Source organism: Anarrhichthys ocellatus, unplaced genomic scaffold (assembly GCF_004355925.1).
Source record: "Anarrhichthys ocellatus isolate YVR2014 unplaced genomic scaffold, GSC_Weel_1.0 scaffold11, whole genome shotgun sequence".
Taxonomy (NCBI): Eukaryota; Metazoa; Chordata; class Actinopteri; order Perciformes; family Anarhichadidae; genus Anarrhichthys; species Anarrhichthys ocellatus.
In genome coordinates this window covers 8,502,987-8,518,632 of record NW_022280041.1, presented here as the reverse complement: position 1 = coordinate 8,518,632, position 15,646 = coordinate 8,502,987, and the positions used below count along the sequence as shown (strand labels likewise).

Here is a 15,646-nt window from a genome sequence, read left to right as displayed (position 1 = left end):
AATTAACGCAATATAAATTCCAGTTGCAGAATGACACCCACAGTCCACAGTAGAAATGGCGGAGCGAATGAATCATAAAAACAGAAACGACTGGTAGCTTATTCCAACAAAAACAACCTGCTTCTTCTACTGTGAACAAAACGACATTATTCTCCACATTTAGTAGGATTCACAAAAGCAATATTGTGTGCCTTAATGGATGGAAAGAGAATTGCACTTTCAGACGACAATGAAATTCAATCTTTTTTTTTATATTTATCCTCAACTGGATGAGCAGTAAAACACACTGGATTCCATCACCGCGCTGATGCAGAGTCCAAACATCTAGTATTTGCAATGTGACTCAGTACAGCAAAGACACATTATATTATATGAAGACGTATTGAAATTTAAGTCAACCTATAAAACATAAGCCTCCCATCTGGCCACAGACAACAGAGCAGAGATTTAAAAAGGCCGGCAGGAATTAGGGCTAACGGAGAAAAAGGTCACCTATGAATTGGCGCAGACCTCTTTACCATGCATTAGTAGGGATAGAAGCCGGCCCTGAGCGGAACGCTTAGTGGAGCGCAGCTTTGAAGCTCAGTGCTTTTGAGTCTGCCGAATACCTCTGTGTGCGGTGCGGGGTTGGACTGTGTTACGTCTGTGGTTGAGGCAGGAAAGGAGAGCAGAGAACAATGGCACTCGTCTTTCCCAGGGACAGAGAGATAGAAAGAGAGGAAAAAAGGAATAAAAAAGGCAGGGAAGAGAACCCACGGCAGCATCAGAGGAAATAAAAGGGGGGGAGAGACTGAGCAGAACAGTCAACAAAGACTCAGGGGGCTCGTATCAGATATGTAATACTACAGAGACCAGCAGGTATTAATCATGTGTGCACACAAAATTATCAATCGTTCCCTCGAATTAATAATTCAATCTTGCACTATTTCATTTGCCTCCTGTAATTATTAATTCATGGCCTAAAATTACAAAATTGAGCCTTCAGATTACTCAATTAATTCCCTCAAATTCATAGAGCACTCTGCTTGTGCGACCGTGGAGCTCCTTTGGATGGTGTTTCAGCACCGTTTGCTGGTCAGCTTTGGTTACATGGAGCACAAATGCCGCCGCTGTGTACCGCCTTAAAAATAAACGGTACGCATTGTCTGATGAATAGATAACAACCTTAATAGGCCAACTGGGTTAAATAGTATTATTAAGATTTTGTTAGGGAAATATATTTTTAGGTTTTTTGGTGCAACACGGTGACATTTGTCACGCCACTATTTATTTTGCGGAATAACATATTGTTTCTGATCCGTAAATTCATGTTCACAAATCTCATGTGCACATTATCTACAGTTTACCGCTGAAACTTCTGATATTCAAATCACATTCCCCTAGATTATTTCACAAATAAGAAACATGACAAATATTTGTTTGTGCTGGCATGTACACATTGCAAGATTTGAAAACATACTGTATATTCAATTTCTCTAACTGCTCATTTTCACAACTTTAGGCCATACCCTGCGGTCAGTATAACTAATTGCAGCTCTAATGAGCATTGCTTTCATTTAACGCTGCCGGTGGACCATTACTGTACTTGAAAGAGTTGCTGACCATCATCCGCTGCAGCGGTATCAGCTTTTACATCGCATCAACAAACAGGAGAGATATTAGATACAAGTGAGTAAAAAGGGAGGTTGCCAGGGAAACAGCGCTGTAGAGTCTCAGTCGTAATCTTTCATCCTTCAAAATATTGGCTTAAAAAACGAATAGCAGGCAGCATGTTGGATTCTGCACAGACGTGATCATCCAAGGCTTGGAAATCCGAGCGCGGAGCCTTATTGTAAATATTCTGCTGTTACATGCTTAATAGATTAGACTCAAGCAGAATGCGGTGAACAAAAAGGAGTGCGATGGTGCATCTGACACCACAGCTGTTCGCTGCAATAACATGCGTGTCCGTCTATACAGAGGCACCCGTCAAGGACGGGTATCTATAGGGATCCTTATTATTGAGATAGACATGGTTGTACATGAAACAAACCAATGACATACATACACCCAAGACCTGCATCCACTCTGCCAAGGCTGTCAGAGTTATCAAAGAGCATCCGAGCTCTGACAGAGAATAGCCCGCAGCAGAGTTTTAGAGACCGGTGCGGCCGCGATGCGAGAGTGAGTGACAAGCAAACGTTAATCCCGCTGCTGGCTCAACAGATTTTAGATGAGAGATGTAGAAACAGTAAGCAGCAGCAGGTGATCAAAATGCACCGCTGCTCAGACAGCACTCTGACTAAGTCCCTGATTAATTAGTGAGGTTAGGGGCTGAAGCGTGGGAGGCGCAGCGTGGGTGAACGGAGGGATGGATAAATGTATGTAGGATGGATGGATGGGAGTAGGCGGCGGATGCTGTGGTTGGGGGGGGGTGGATGGGCCTTTTTCTAAGGGATGTCCCTGCCACTGGTTTTCTGGGGGTGGTGGGGCATGTGGCGAGCCATCGATGTAGCAGCCGATCAATGACACAGTGAAAGGTCGGCAGGGACCTGGATCGCGGCTGGCAAATGCCTAAAGTGATTCGGAGGCAGAGTGGGGGTGGTACATGAGTCAGGGAGAGGGAAAAAGATCAGTCAGTGAAAAAAAAATGTATCAAGGGTCAAGATGAAAACATTCTTTTTTTTTTTAAAGTGTGCTGGGGAAAGGGCACCAGTCAATCTCTCAAAAAACGATCCACCCTCCTACTGACAGTCCACCGATGGGATGTCCCTACTGGATTAACCATTTACACACAACTTATACGCTCCAGAAATGTATTACCCATGCCATGACGACGGGCAGTCAAGTCAGTCTAGAAAGCCATTTTAAAACATCAACACCAGTAAGGACCAATCATTTCTTCTCCAAACAATAAAGGGGGCAGTATTAAGGTACAACAGCTCTTACACTCCTTGGATGGAATCTACTGACTGTAAGATTCAACTGGTAAGTATGGGAAAATGTAGAAAAACTATGGAAATTTTGGAGCATGTTATCATATTGCCTCAGTGATTCTTTCTGCCTCAGTGTTTCTTAAATTTACATAATCAAAAGCCATGTTCAGATATGTGTTGGTGTTGATACCGGCATTCTTACCTTACATGTTTGGGGAAAGAAAAGAGAGTACTGGTATCAGCTAGGTATACCTGGTATTGACAGATGCCCTAAGTTGGGGTATCAGCATGGATATTGGGAAAGAAAGTTGGATTAATGTATCCTTAAAAGCTACTAAGCTGCCACACAAAACTCTAGCTCAGGATGACAAACTATGCAAATAAATCCACCATTGAGGTATCGGATGTGTCAATTCCATCTAAGAAGCTATGATGAACGGCTGGACTGAACACGGTTGACATATTGCAGGCCCCTAGAAGTTCGGTCTGTGTTAAGGGCCAACAGACGAGGGCAGAAAAAAAAAAAAAAGGAAAGCTCAATCTCAATGTAAAACACTGTAGATTTCCATGTTCGCGGAGACGTTAACACTCTCCGGCATTTCCTCTGAAAACCACTCTGACAGGCCCTGAAGAAGACATTCCCTGCTAGCTTTGCTGAGCCCCCCCCCCCCTCCACTTCCTCCACAATGCCGTGACACAGGATTAGCTTTCATTAAGGAAGGCGCTGTAATCAGCTTTGGAGCATAGCGGAGACGGAACAATGGAGGAGGCTGAAAGGATCTGGAAGACGGGGTGCTTTGGGTGCATGTTCGGCGGTGTGCAAGCTATTCCCACAAACGGAACCTGTGGCACATAACAGCCAGACAGTTTCACAGCCACACTTATCTGCATAGTCCCCAGCATTATGTACTACGCTTAAAAAAGGCTGCTACCGCGACAAACACGGCATAAACGCAACATGCCAATTGCCTCACTTAGGGCCCCTGACACAACAAGCAGACAGTCAACCATAGGCCACGCGATAGCTTTTGCAGTCACACTGTGTTAGCATGATTATTATCTTATGGCAGACATTGCGAGGGAAAGATAGATGGCGGGCTGTTCGGACCAGTGATTTCATCTATTCAGTCTGGTTTATCCTTAATTGCTACCGTACAAGCAAAGACCGTGAGCTCACACCGATGCAAAGCAAAGCAATGTGCAGAACTTATGCTCACTGGGTCAAATGGCTGTCGGCTTTAGTTTTTTTCCCTGTTGAATTGCACAGAGTGAGACCAAGATTTTTTTTCTCTGCCAATGAAAAAACACACAGAGGCAAAAATCCAATATTCTCATATCGCAAATGTGACAACTGATCACAACTCTAAATTGCCATTCATAGATCAAATGAAAGTAAATCAGGCCTCCCATAAGGTCTGCGCTATCAAGTGTCTGGTCTTGGTCTCAAATGACGGCAGGTTTCTGCAGGGCTTCAAGGCTACAATTTCAAGCTTTTCCTCAGACGGTAAAGAGAAAGGTCAGGCAGCTAAGGAGGGATTGGTGGGTGTGTTTGGATTCCAGTCGGGACCAAAAAAAAACCTGGCCCTACACGTGCACAGAACCACCTTTGTGCGAGTCCTTCGCCGCTCTCCATCGTCAACCGACGACACGGGTCTATCGAGAACATACGTCCCCCCGTTAACTCTAAGAGAGCTTCTCCAGAGCGCCGGCAGCCACTTCACAAATTGCTCTTGTTGGTTGCTTGTTTCTAGGAGTGTGTAGTGACATGCAGACGAGTGGCTAGACACAATACAGATCCGCTTGTGTGCAGCTCAGCTAAGGGTTTGCGGTGGTTATCCCAAAACCAAAAAATTTGACTTCAAAACCTTCACCGCTAAGTTAAACATCTGAAACTCAACATTATAATGATACCATGAGAGAGAGAAGTAAAAATATATTGCAGTATGCTGGACAGCTTTTGAGCAACTTTTGCATTAAGTGATTTAAAATATTGGTTGATCATAAAATTGTAAGCATAGTAAGTGAATTAATTCAACATTTTGCACCTGGGATACAGTTTTTTTTCCCCCATCCTTTTCACTGCCTGCTATGGTCGACTGTAAATAGCCATATTGAAGCCTCTTCTTTTCCAGCCCCTTTTAAATATTTCAAGCCACACATGTACACCCTCTGGAGAGAACAGTGAAAAGGAATTTCATCTGGCAGAACACATTTGCCGCAAGCATCGAGACGTATCATGTCTCGTTCGTGGAGTACAAAAAAACAAACTCTGGGGTGGCATCCGCATACGATGCCTTGAACATTTTCAATATCTGGCTGGCACCTGTGGGAGGTCAAGTACTGCCCCAAGTTGTACGACCACGTCTAAAACTCACAAATAACAAAATCTAGACCGACGATAACGACGGGAATCCTGACGCAATCCGATTCAATCCTATATTACCAAATACAACAATGTGGCATGCAAATGAATAGAGAAATGTGGCCACTTTGCAGAAACTCCGACCAACTTCAGTGTTTTCTGTACTCATTCGCAGCTTGCCTCTGAGATAATATGCCTCAACAGGCGTGATCGCACCTCCCAAGGAGGGCTCGTTGGCAGCAGAGATGTTGGCATTTCTAGAATGCAATTACTAGACACATACAGAGGGGATGAGGCCAGTCTATATTTGCAGCCACACTTGGTAAACGGAGCATACGAGGCTTGAGGCCGACCCAAATAAAAACACGGCCTGAACTGTAGATAACGTTCATCATTAATTAACTCACCTCGGGCACTCCTCTCAGCTAGCGGGGGTGGGGGGGGGTTACCTGCTCGACTTGGAAGGGAATACCTCCCTGCCACTATCACAACGACCTGTGAACTGGGACAAACCCTTACCAACCGTACGAGAATAGCCCCGTCACATATGTGAAACGGCATTCCTCCATGATGTGTCCAAGGGAGGGTCAGAAAAGGCAAGCACAGATCCAATAACTATACATAAATAAAGCTAAAATACAGGATTTGAAAGTGTACTCAGGGATTGGGATTCAATTATAATAAAGACGCATCTAATGTTGTAACAAGCCTCTTTGTGGCATCAAATGCTTGTGTCCAAGAGACCCATGGTTGAGTTTCCATTTCTGGCAGACCGACTGTGGTTTTGCTGATGAACAGGTGGTGAGGCAATGGGATGGCGCAGCCAGCCACCTCCTCCCACCTCTTGCCAAGACAACAAGGCCCCTAAGAGCCCCCTTCCTTCGCAATCGCTTCCTTCTCCCTCCCTTCCCCCCCCAATGCCCACGCCCACATCTCAAGCCCATCTCTGAATCTAGGCCATGACTGTGCGGGTGTGGTGGGTTCTCCTGCCAGCAGGGGCACCTGACTGCCAAGAAAGAAAAATCAAAAAACAACATAGGAGGGAGGGGAACAAAGGAATTACTGCCCTAAAAGACCAAAGGAATTCTGAGTCAGCAAGGGATATAATTCCACACACACACACACCTTGTCTCGCCATTCCCAGCCCCCTGGAGGAGCTCTATATATCAGGAGAAGCTGTGACGGAGCCCCTGAAGTAGCTGCTATTATGCAACCCTTCTGGGCTTAAAGTGACTGTAAAGTAAATCATCCTTCTCTGCTGCCAGCCTGACCTCTATAACTGCAGGGAAAGCACTTTCAAAATTCACTAGCGGAGTATTACGCTGAAGGCACCATCTGCGCAGGCTTTACTAGGAGCCGCGAGATTAAAAGGCAGTTAAAGCATCACATTCAAAAGCCGTCTCTGCAGCCGGCGGCCAATCAAAAGGGCGAGATGTGTAAGTGAGGGCCGGGGCCTCTATGAAACTCCAGGCACTGCCGGGTAGTGGGGGTCAAGCAGTAGTGGGCTGCTTAGGTCGGGCCCTCGATCCCTTCGGGGCAAGCGGGCCTGCTGCAAGGGCCACGTGTCCTTGAGGATCCGGTCAGCGAGTAGGTTCAGGACTCGGAGAGGGCCACTTGACAGCTTGACTGCCTGAAGGGAGTCTCGACTCCCAGGCTCCTCTCTGCTGTGGTCAAAGGCCTGCTGAATTTCTTCGCTGCACATCTCTTTACATTTACAGACCAGATACTGTAGCCGAGCGGATTTTTTTTTTCCTCCAGTTTCTTCACTTCTGTAGACTTTCAAAGACATTCCTACATGCTATGTTCCTCCGCAGAGCTATGCTCAGCTCCAGTTGGTGCCTCTCATTTATTAACGTTACATTAGAGTCACCATTATGGGTTCAACCAGTGATAATTGAAAGAGACAAAGATCCCACTGAGCAACAGTTGGATAGAAATAGAAGAAACCGCCAGTCGTTGGTTGGTGCATAATAAAGCCTGTAACAAGCTGGAATATGGACAGGTGTGTTGATTAAGCAAAGCTATTCACAACATACAATAGAAATGCCGTCTTGCACCGACAGGTAAAAAGGAAGGAAATGTAGTAGAATTATAATATTTTTTTAAAATCACATTTTTCCTCGAGTACAAGAGTTCAAACAGACATCTGTAGAACAGGATATTAGTTCATCACAATACATTTGAGAACATGGCTGCTACAAATACTACTGATAAAAGCAAATCATTTAAATTAGTTGATACTTTAAATAATATTGAAAAGGAAGGCTGTCTTATAAAAGTATGTCAGAGGGGATAACTTCAAATACAACTCATTTACACATGCCTAAAAACAAGGAAGAGATCTACCTTTGTGGAAATAATATTTTGTTTTACCATATGTGGTATATCAGTATTTGAGGTCCATATTTTCAGTCTCAAACATGGCTTGACCATGTCATGTGATATGCTACGCCAGTACACTCTAAGATCAGATATTACTGGGACCAGAGAATTGCAGATGAACCTTTAATATGCAGGGATTCACATTATTATCACTACCACCGACAACCCCTGTAACAGCAGCTATCCCTGGCGTTTGGTGTTTCTAACAATTTTTCTTCGCTAAACACAAACGGAGACACGAAAGCATAGGCTGCCACACATCCTGGCAGTTCGCGGATTGTAAAACGCACACTATATTTACTTTAAAAAAAAAGCAAATAGGCTTTATAAAAGACATCCCATGCAGGGCTGCAGGCTGATACCGCTCGAGTGCATAGCTCCGTACTATATACCATCTGTTGGACTGAAAAGAAGTCCCTGCGTTCTTAACTGCCGTCTACAAAACAGACGGCACACAACAACTGTTTAATTCAGCTTTCAACTACTGTCTGCCAATGTTACTCTCATGAAATGATTGAGATTAATAAAAAAACAAACAGGAATCTGGGCTGGTTGAGGGGGAATGCTAAATTGATTTGACTCTTGCCAATCGCTGCCGAAGTGCTGGCTTAAGAATCAGTCGGAGATACACTATCTGCCGGCTGACCGGCAGGTTTGTACCTCGATTTGGCCGTCCCCAAGGCTGGCCACATTCCTCCAGGGGGATCGGATTACGTTCTATACAGGGAGACGGGCCCGAAGCATTATGGGTGTTTTGGGTCTTACAACGCGGGTCTGGCACAGTCGAGCAGCCAGCGTGAGCAAGCGAGTGTGCAGAAGGAGGAAAGAAAAAAAGAAAACGCCGAAATGAATGGCAGACGGTGGCCTAGCGAGGAAAGCATTGTAGTCCTGGCTGAAAGCAGGGATGGCATAACCGCAGAGAAAACTAAATAGAGGCAAAAAAAGACAAGAAATACGTTGTTGGAGGGTAACTGGGATACATGACAGAGAGACAGGGAACAGTTGAGCCTGTGAAAAAAAGAAATAATAAAAATCTGCCTCCGTACAGTATTTCACATTTTTACAGGACAGTGCTGACTGTAAGTAACTGTCGGGCCCCGGTAGAGAAGCTGTCAAAGACGTTGTACTCTTCAGTCTTCTTGAGACTGTGTGTCATGGACTTGTGCTCACAGCAGTGACTGTGCTGCCAGTGAGCTTGTGTGTCACTCCTCAACCTCGGCAGTTTCTGTGGGGGCTGGGCCACTATTAATAAAGGCTTGCATGATATAGCGAAGCAACAAACGAACTGCCAAAAAAATAAAAAATAAAAAATTACAGCTAGCGAGTGCACGTGTATGCAGGACTGGGGTGTGACAACGGCATTAATTACCAACAATAGGCCCACTTCTCGGGGCTCAGGAGTCAACACTGAGTCAATATTAGCTTATTGAAACAACATGTCTCCCACAGTTTGATGACTCAGTATTTTTTATTTTTTTAGAAGCTTCACACAAACAAAAGGTAACATCAGTGGAATGGGGAGGCTCCCACTACTTCCTTTGAGTTTGACATTCTTCCGAGTCATCGCCCATCACACACACGTATGAAAAGAACACGGGCGTATGCATGAACATGCCCAACAATGGCAGCTAACGAGCGCGTCACAGTCTATACGGAGAAACAGGATCTCTCTGCGTGCGGGCAATAAAAGCAAAACGCTGCAGCTCGTAAGCGGCAGGGCCCACCTGACAGCGAAGAGATGCGAGCGGAGTCCACGAGGCCTCCCGCCGCCCTCTAATGGTCCGATAGGGAGCGGGATGCCATTAAAGCTCAAATGATTGGTCATTGTAATGCATGGCTCCCCCGGCGTGGTTTGGACAGGCACAAAATCAATCGGAGCCCTGGGACACACTAACCTCTCTGCAATCTGGCTAACAGAGGCCCGCTGTGGGCGTCAGTCTGACGAGATATCAGTTTGCACCATCACCGCGCTCCCCTTGGCCCCCGGAAAACTGCGGGGGCCAACGCCGAGTCGGCTTTACTTCCAGGGTGGGAGGGGGGGCAGTGACCGTCTGTCACCGGTCTTTGACGTTGCTGAGACACGGTCCGTCGAGGGCAAACCGATGTAAATTAAATCTAACTTTAACCAAGATCAATTTACTTAATTAATTACTAGCAGACTATTCCCAGAAGAAGATGAGTTGCTGAGGGGGGGCCAACCGCCAGTAATGAAATGTCACCCGGTGGTCAGTTTCTGAATTGACCCTGGGGCCTGATTCAACAGACAAAACATCAAAACAGCATGGTAACAAATATAGGTCCACCAGTCACGACTCTGGCTGGGGTCGGCCTCTGTAGACGGAGTGAGTCCTCTTCCCTCTCCTCTTCACATGGGCGGGAGTGACTGAGCGGCCTGCCATCATCAGAACTGGGCAAAACCTAACCCCTGGAAATGTCCCATTTTTTTAGACATTCAGGTTTTAGGCTCGATTCATGCAAAATTCAATTCATCATTTTGAAAATTTGGGGGGGAAATAAATACATAAATATGTAGATCAGAAGATTGTTAGTCAACATCCTGTCAGGCAGTCAACAAATGCCGACCTCACAATGCAACATCCTGTCAGGTCAATTATAGAACAAGCTGACATCCAATGAAAGATAACTTTTTTTCTTTGGTAGACTAAGACAAGCAGACACCAACCAAATTCACCACCACACGGACTAAAGGGGTTCATTCTCAGCCAGGTGGTCTATAATTAACGTGTGTGAATGAGTGTAAATAAACATTGGGGCCTGGACTCACCTCCAGCTGTATTTGTATAGCTGGAGTTTCTCTCTCGTCCACACACTGGGTGCTTTAGCTAGTTGGGCTAACAACACCTGAAAGAAGGGAAAAGTTACCCCCGAAGTTGTCTTTCCACAGATCAACAGTGAATGAACGGAGGAAAAACAACGTGGCACATAATGGCTTATTTACCCATCTGTAATTAGAGTTTTCCTCAATTAAGCTCATTTTTGTTCATTTGCTTAATGGAGCTAAGAAATAATAAAAAAGGGTCCATGCAGAACCTGAGAATAGCCTTTTTAGTCTAAATATCCTAAAAATACTGAATCACATTGTACAAATCAACCAGAAAAGTAAAAGTGTTTCTATTGCTCTCAATCTTACAGCCTCTGTTACTGGAGGCTTTAAGGAGTGTATCAATAATACTTGATTAAAAATATTGATTGGTCTGATAATTAAAAGGAACTGGATACACCCAACATGATCTCCTTGTCTGATAGAAATCGGCAAAAAGGATTCATTTCTCCAGCCGCAGTTGAAATGACGACGATGATGAAAAGTGGTAAATAAACCGGTGAGGAAGTGGGATCAACCCTCCGCTGCGTTCTTTGATGGAGCAGCAAACAGCCGGCAAACCGGTCCACATGACATCGACTATAAATCCCCACACGTACTTCACTCCGAAGGGTCTCCTGGTTTATAGTCAAAAGCCGCCGGTGCTGAAAAATGCCGTTGAAGATGTCAGACTGCATGTGAAAGCCAGAAATCACAGGGCAAATTGTCTGAATGCACTGCTCTGATGCCATGTTGGCTGATGCCGCTCTCTGTGCCTCTATGCTTCAGCGATCTGCCGAACCAAACCCCCCTCCTGCCGCCGAAATAAGGCTGCACTCGACTGCAGCCCTCCAACCTGAAATGAGAAAATTGGGCCCGACTGGTCGTCATTCCCAGGATGTGCTCCAATGGGCGCAATGTTTCGAAGAAGAAAATTCTGGAGTCCAGCGTCACGGCCCGTGTTTCAGGTGTGGAAACAGAAAAAAAAGGTCATCATAACAAACTCCCTCATAGCCGAGGTTTGACTTCACCTGTCCGGCCACAATGCCAGATAAAGTGTCCCAGGTTGTATATTGCGTTTCTTGCATGTCACCTCACGCACACGGCCATGTACTGAAAAAGGAAAGAAATCTGCATATTCATCAGTTCTTCATAGGAACAGGTTTTCATTTACATCAGCTTTAATTTATGTGTGCGTGTGTGTCAACAAGTCGCGATGCCTACGAGACATCAGGGAAGAGACAATCTCGCATTGACAGTTACCATGAGATACTGCACACCGCTTCCCATGTCATTCCCCGCAACGCATGCACCGAGCCCACACAAGAGCTAAGACATCCCGTCACCCACCCCCCCCACGACTCTTCTCTGCTAATCTTACATTTACAGGCAGGCCCGCAGACGGCTTTACTCATTTCACCCATATTTAAATACAAAACCGGTTGTCTGCCACAACACAGGAGCGTGTGTCTATGTTTGCATCTGTCACACGGCAGCATGCCAGGGCTTGTTGTTCCCGATCCAAGAAGACAAGTCTCCCATTTAGCATACAGGTACGGTCGGGTTTTTTTCACCACAAGGAACCTCCTCCTGGTAATGGAGAGAAGTACGGCGGGAGAAACGAGGCCTAAATACAGCGCGGGTGTTCAAACTGAAGAGGTTTGTCCTCAATAAAAAAAAAGAAGCACATACCTGCGTTTTATTCTGAGGTGCAAAATGGTTTCTCATTTAGCATGCTGTTTGAGGTGGCTGTGTATGTGTGTGTGCACGCATACCTGTGGGCTGGAGTTAAATAAATATTCAGGCGTTTTTTAAAATGTAAACAGACTGCAATTCTCTGCTAATGATACAACCAGGGGTGTAAGGATTCATTCATTACACGGATGCATTGATTCAATGCAGATGTAGCTGCAGCAATATGGTAACAGAACAAAATAATAACACGATGTGGCTTCAGCAACGATACCTTTACTCCTACCAACGCAGCGCCGAAATTGTTCAGAACTACCGACACTATATTTCACAAACGAGCACTGCAGACAAACAAGAGATCCTTAAAGTTAGGGATCCCTACAATTTACTGTTCCTGAATGGCACAGGAACGATAAAATACTGTAAACTTGCAAAGCTAGAACACTAAACCTATTTACTAACTGCTCCTTATCATTTCATAAGGCCTTTTTTTTTTTAAATACGGGATAATTAGTCGTTTGTTTACTTTATGTATACAGTTCAAAAGAAAGCAAGCCTGTAGATATTGATGTCTAAAAGTTTCAGCTTGAGTGTTTTAAAGTAAAAAGTCATCTCAAATCTTCAGTGTCTTTGTAACTGAAACACATAAAGAACAGTGTTGTTAAGTGTAATTATGCCGTCTTGTTCCGATTCACTGTGCAAAACAAAAATGACAGCCTCACTTGTTTTACTACACATTTGTTTTTGCTGATTTTGGCCAACAGTTACCAAATCTGACTGTAATTTACTAAATCAAATTATGCACACACACACACACACACACACACACACACACACACACACACACACACACACACACACACACACACACACACACACACACACACACACACACACACATACACACACACACACACACACACACACACACACACACACACACACACACACACACACAAATTCGCTCCTGAACCAAAATAAACATCCACAGAGTTGTTAATTTAATGAGTCTCTGTGAAGCTAATATGTCACAGCCCTTGACAAAGCATTTGCTCTCAATTCTTTTGCTAAACAGCATTTGGCAACAGTCCCATGACAGATGGGTTTTTTCTACATCTGAATCCTAAAAATCAACTAAAAGTGACCCATGCTGTGGCCCCGTGTGCATGCATGCATGTATGTATACATGAGTACACTCTACTCCCTCAAAATCCAACTGCTTTGGGACTTGAGGTGAGAAAGCTGATTGACTACTCCGGATTTGGCCCATCCTTCCCCGCGCTCACTGTACTGGGTGCCCAACATGTAGTTACATGTGTTGTAGACACTGTATTGATTGCTCTGTAACCAGCTCCAGGGAGGAGTCCAATGACACACGACTCCTGTCCCCGTTCCAAAAAATTGCTTTTGTTCGCCGCTGCAGCCGACAAAAGGGCCCGTGTGGCAGAAATGAAATGGGAAATGCTGAGTGTTTGTTTATACGGAGGCGGATTTGATTTTTTACCAAATACGATAGCGCAACATCATGATGCATGGCTCACGGACGCCAAATGTGTGTGCAAGCAATCGAGAGTGGACTAATTTGTTTGTTTGCTCCTCGGCGAAATGGCACTTTGGTGGTTGAAGAGGAGAATGTAGCGCATTGTGAGGCGAAATGTGATGAGCTGCAACAGGAAAAAGCTGCAGTAAAACTCTGTCCCTCTACATATGAGCTACAAAACTGCTGATTATAACTGCACTGGTTCAGATGTATCAACGGCGGGAGTTTAAAGGACAGCAGATCCCCGAACTGTACTCGTAGGCTTAGCAACAATCTAAAAAGGCCAAAGGTAGGTAAACGGTTTTTCTCCCCCTATTGCTTTATCGAGACCCAACATCCATTTGTCCACATGAATTAGCAAGAGCAGCGGCTTTAATGCATGGAGTCAGATTACAACCTCTGAGCAGAGCCGCCTTTATCCCCCTATATGGAGCGTAATCTGTCCAAATCCGCCGCTTTGCCGTGCCCTAAATCCACAACAGAGCCTAATTCCTCTTTCATCTAATGAGCGGTAAAGGTGCACTCACTCAAGTTCAGAATACCACGGACTGTGTGTCCGAGCGTCATGTCACAACAGAGGTAGTTCCAAGTCTCCCTTACTAAAATGCAATACACCAACATCATCTTTCACTTGACAGCAGACTATAGGCAAGCAGATACATGAGAGGTTTCGGTCGCTTGTTTGGTTATCTTCTTGTCACACACAGTTTCTGCTGTAGGAGACATTTCCAGGTCGAGCTGTTGGAGTGGACCGCTGTCAAAAGATGCTGAGGATGAGGTCCCAGGCACAGGCTTCTTCACATGCCAAGGAGACATGACAGCAAGCACAGAGGGGGCATCCCTGAAGACTATAAAACCGATTAAATTTTTCTTATTTACAAAAAGAGTTTCAAAACCAACCAGAGAGCAACAGCCTCGCACATCCACCCTAAATCTTTCGGGCCTTTTGTTCATGACAAGGTGGAAGCCCGGAGAGAAAACACCGAGAAAATCAGTTGAGGCCAGCAGCTGACAGCTGGACCAATCAGCAAACTATGTTGCACAAATAATAATAATTGTGATCATGATTTATTCTATTGACAGTTTGCTATTTCAGCTCCTGCTCTCGTGCAGCTGATCAAGCACTCCCTGCTCGCAGGCAAACTGTCCAATCACAGGCTCTAATTAACCACTCTGCTTCTTAAACACAGGAGCGGCTGCCAGCAGGATTACTTTCACCTGTATGTGCCGTGTGGAGGGCTAGATCCTTTGTATTAAGCTGCAATGCTATGGTAGTATAGTAATAATATTCAGAAGCAGTAGTAGTATTTTAAAGTGCTGCAACCATGATTATGTTTATTAACAATTCGTTTTTTCCCCTTTTTGAAATTACTGATGGTAATCAACCGTGTCATGTCGTGTCGTGTCGTGTCGGGGCGATTGTGGCTAAGTGGATAGCAGGGCCGTCTTTCGAACCCCGGCTCCACTTGTTGCATGTCGGTGTGTCCTTGAGTAAGACACTTAACCCCAAAAATTGCTCTCGTCACTGTGCGTCACTTAACCCCAAAAATTGCTCTCGTCACTGTGCGTCAAATGTGATAGACTCTGAATTGTAAGTCGCTTTGGATAAAAGCATCTGCTAAATACTGTAATGTAATCAAAATTGTTATGGATACATTTCCTGTCGATTTCTGCTCTTGTATGATGCTCTGGTAAAAACATTAAGAATTGGAAGATAAATTAAAAGGATTATCCTAACTATGTTTGCTGTAATCACACTAAACAAAAGAGGTTTGATCGGTGCCTCATTCACACTTTCTAGTGAGTCAAGAAATGCTGAGCAACCACCATGAGTGAATCAAATTCACAGAGGGAATCAATTCAATCCATTAGGGGAGAGGCAGCCTAATATATATATATATATATATATATATATATTTATTTATTTATTAGGG

General features: G+C 44.7%; 2 protein-coding genes across 4 annotated transcripts in view; one reads left to right on the top strand and one right to left on the bottom strand.

Moving 5' to 3' along the window:
• LOC116385780 (serine/threonine-protein phosphatase 2B catalytic subunit alpha isoform) overlaps positions 1–15,646 on the bottom strand; it is a 60,082-nt gene that overhangs the window by 40,542 nt on the left and 3,894 nt on the right. The gene's annotated exons all lie outside the window — the stretch shown is intronic.
• LOC116385778 (B-cell scaffold protein with ankyrin repeats) overlaps positions 12,741–15,646 on the top strand; it is a 40,841-nt gene continuing 37,935 nt past the window's right edge. The window contains exon 1 of the mRNA XM_031851495.1: positions 12,741–12,750. Within this exon, the coding sequence (XP_031707355.1) occupies positions 12,741–12,750 (10 nt within the window). The remainder of the gene's footprint in view (positions 12,751–15,646) is intronic.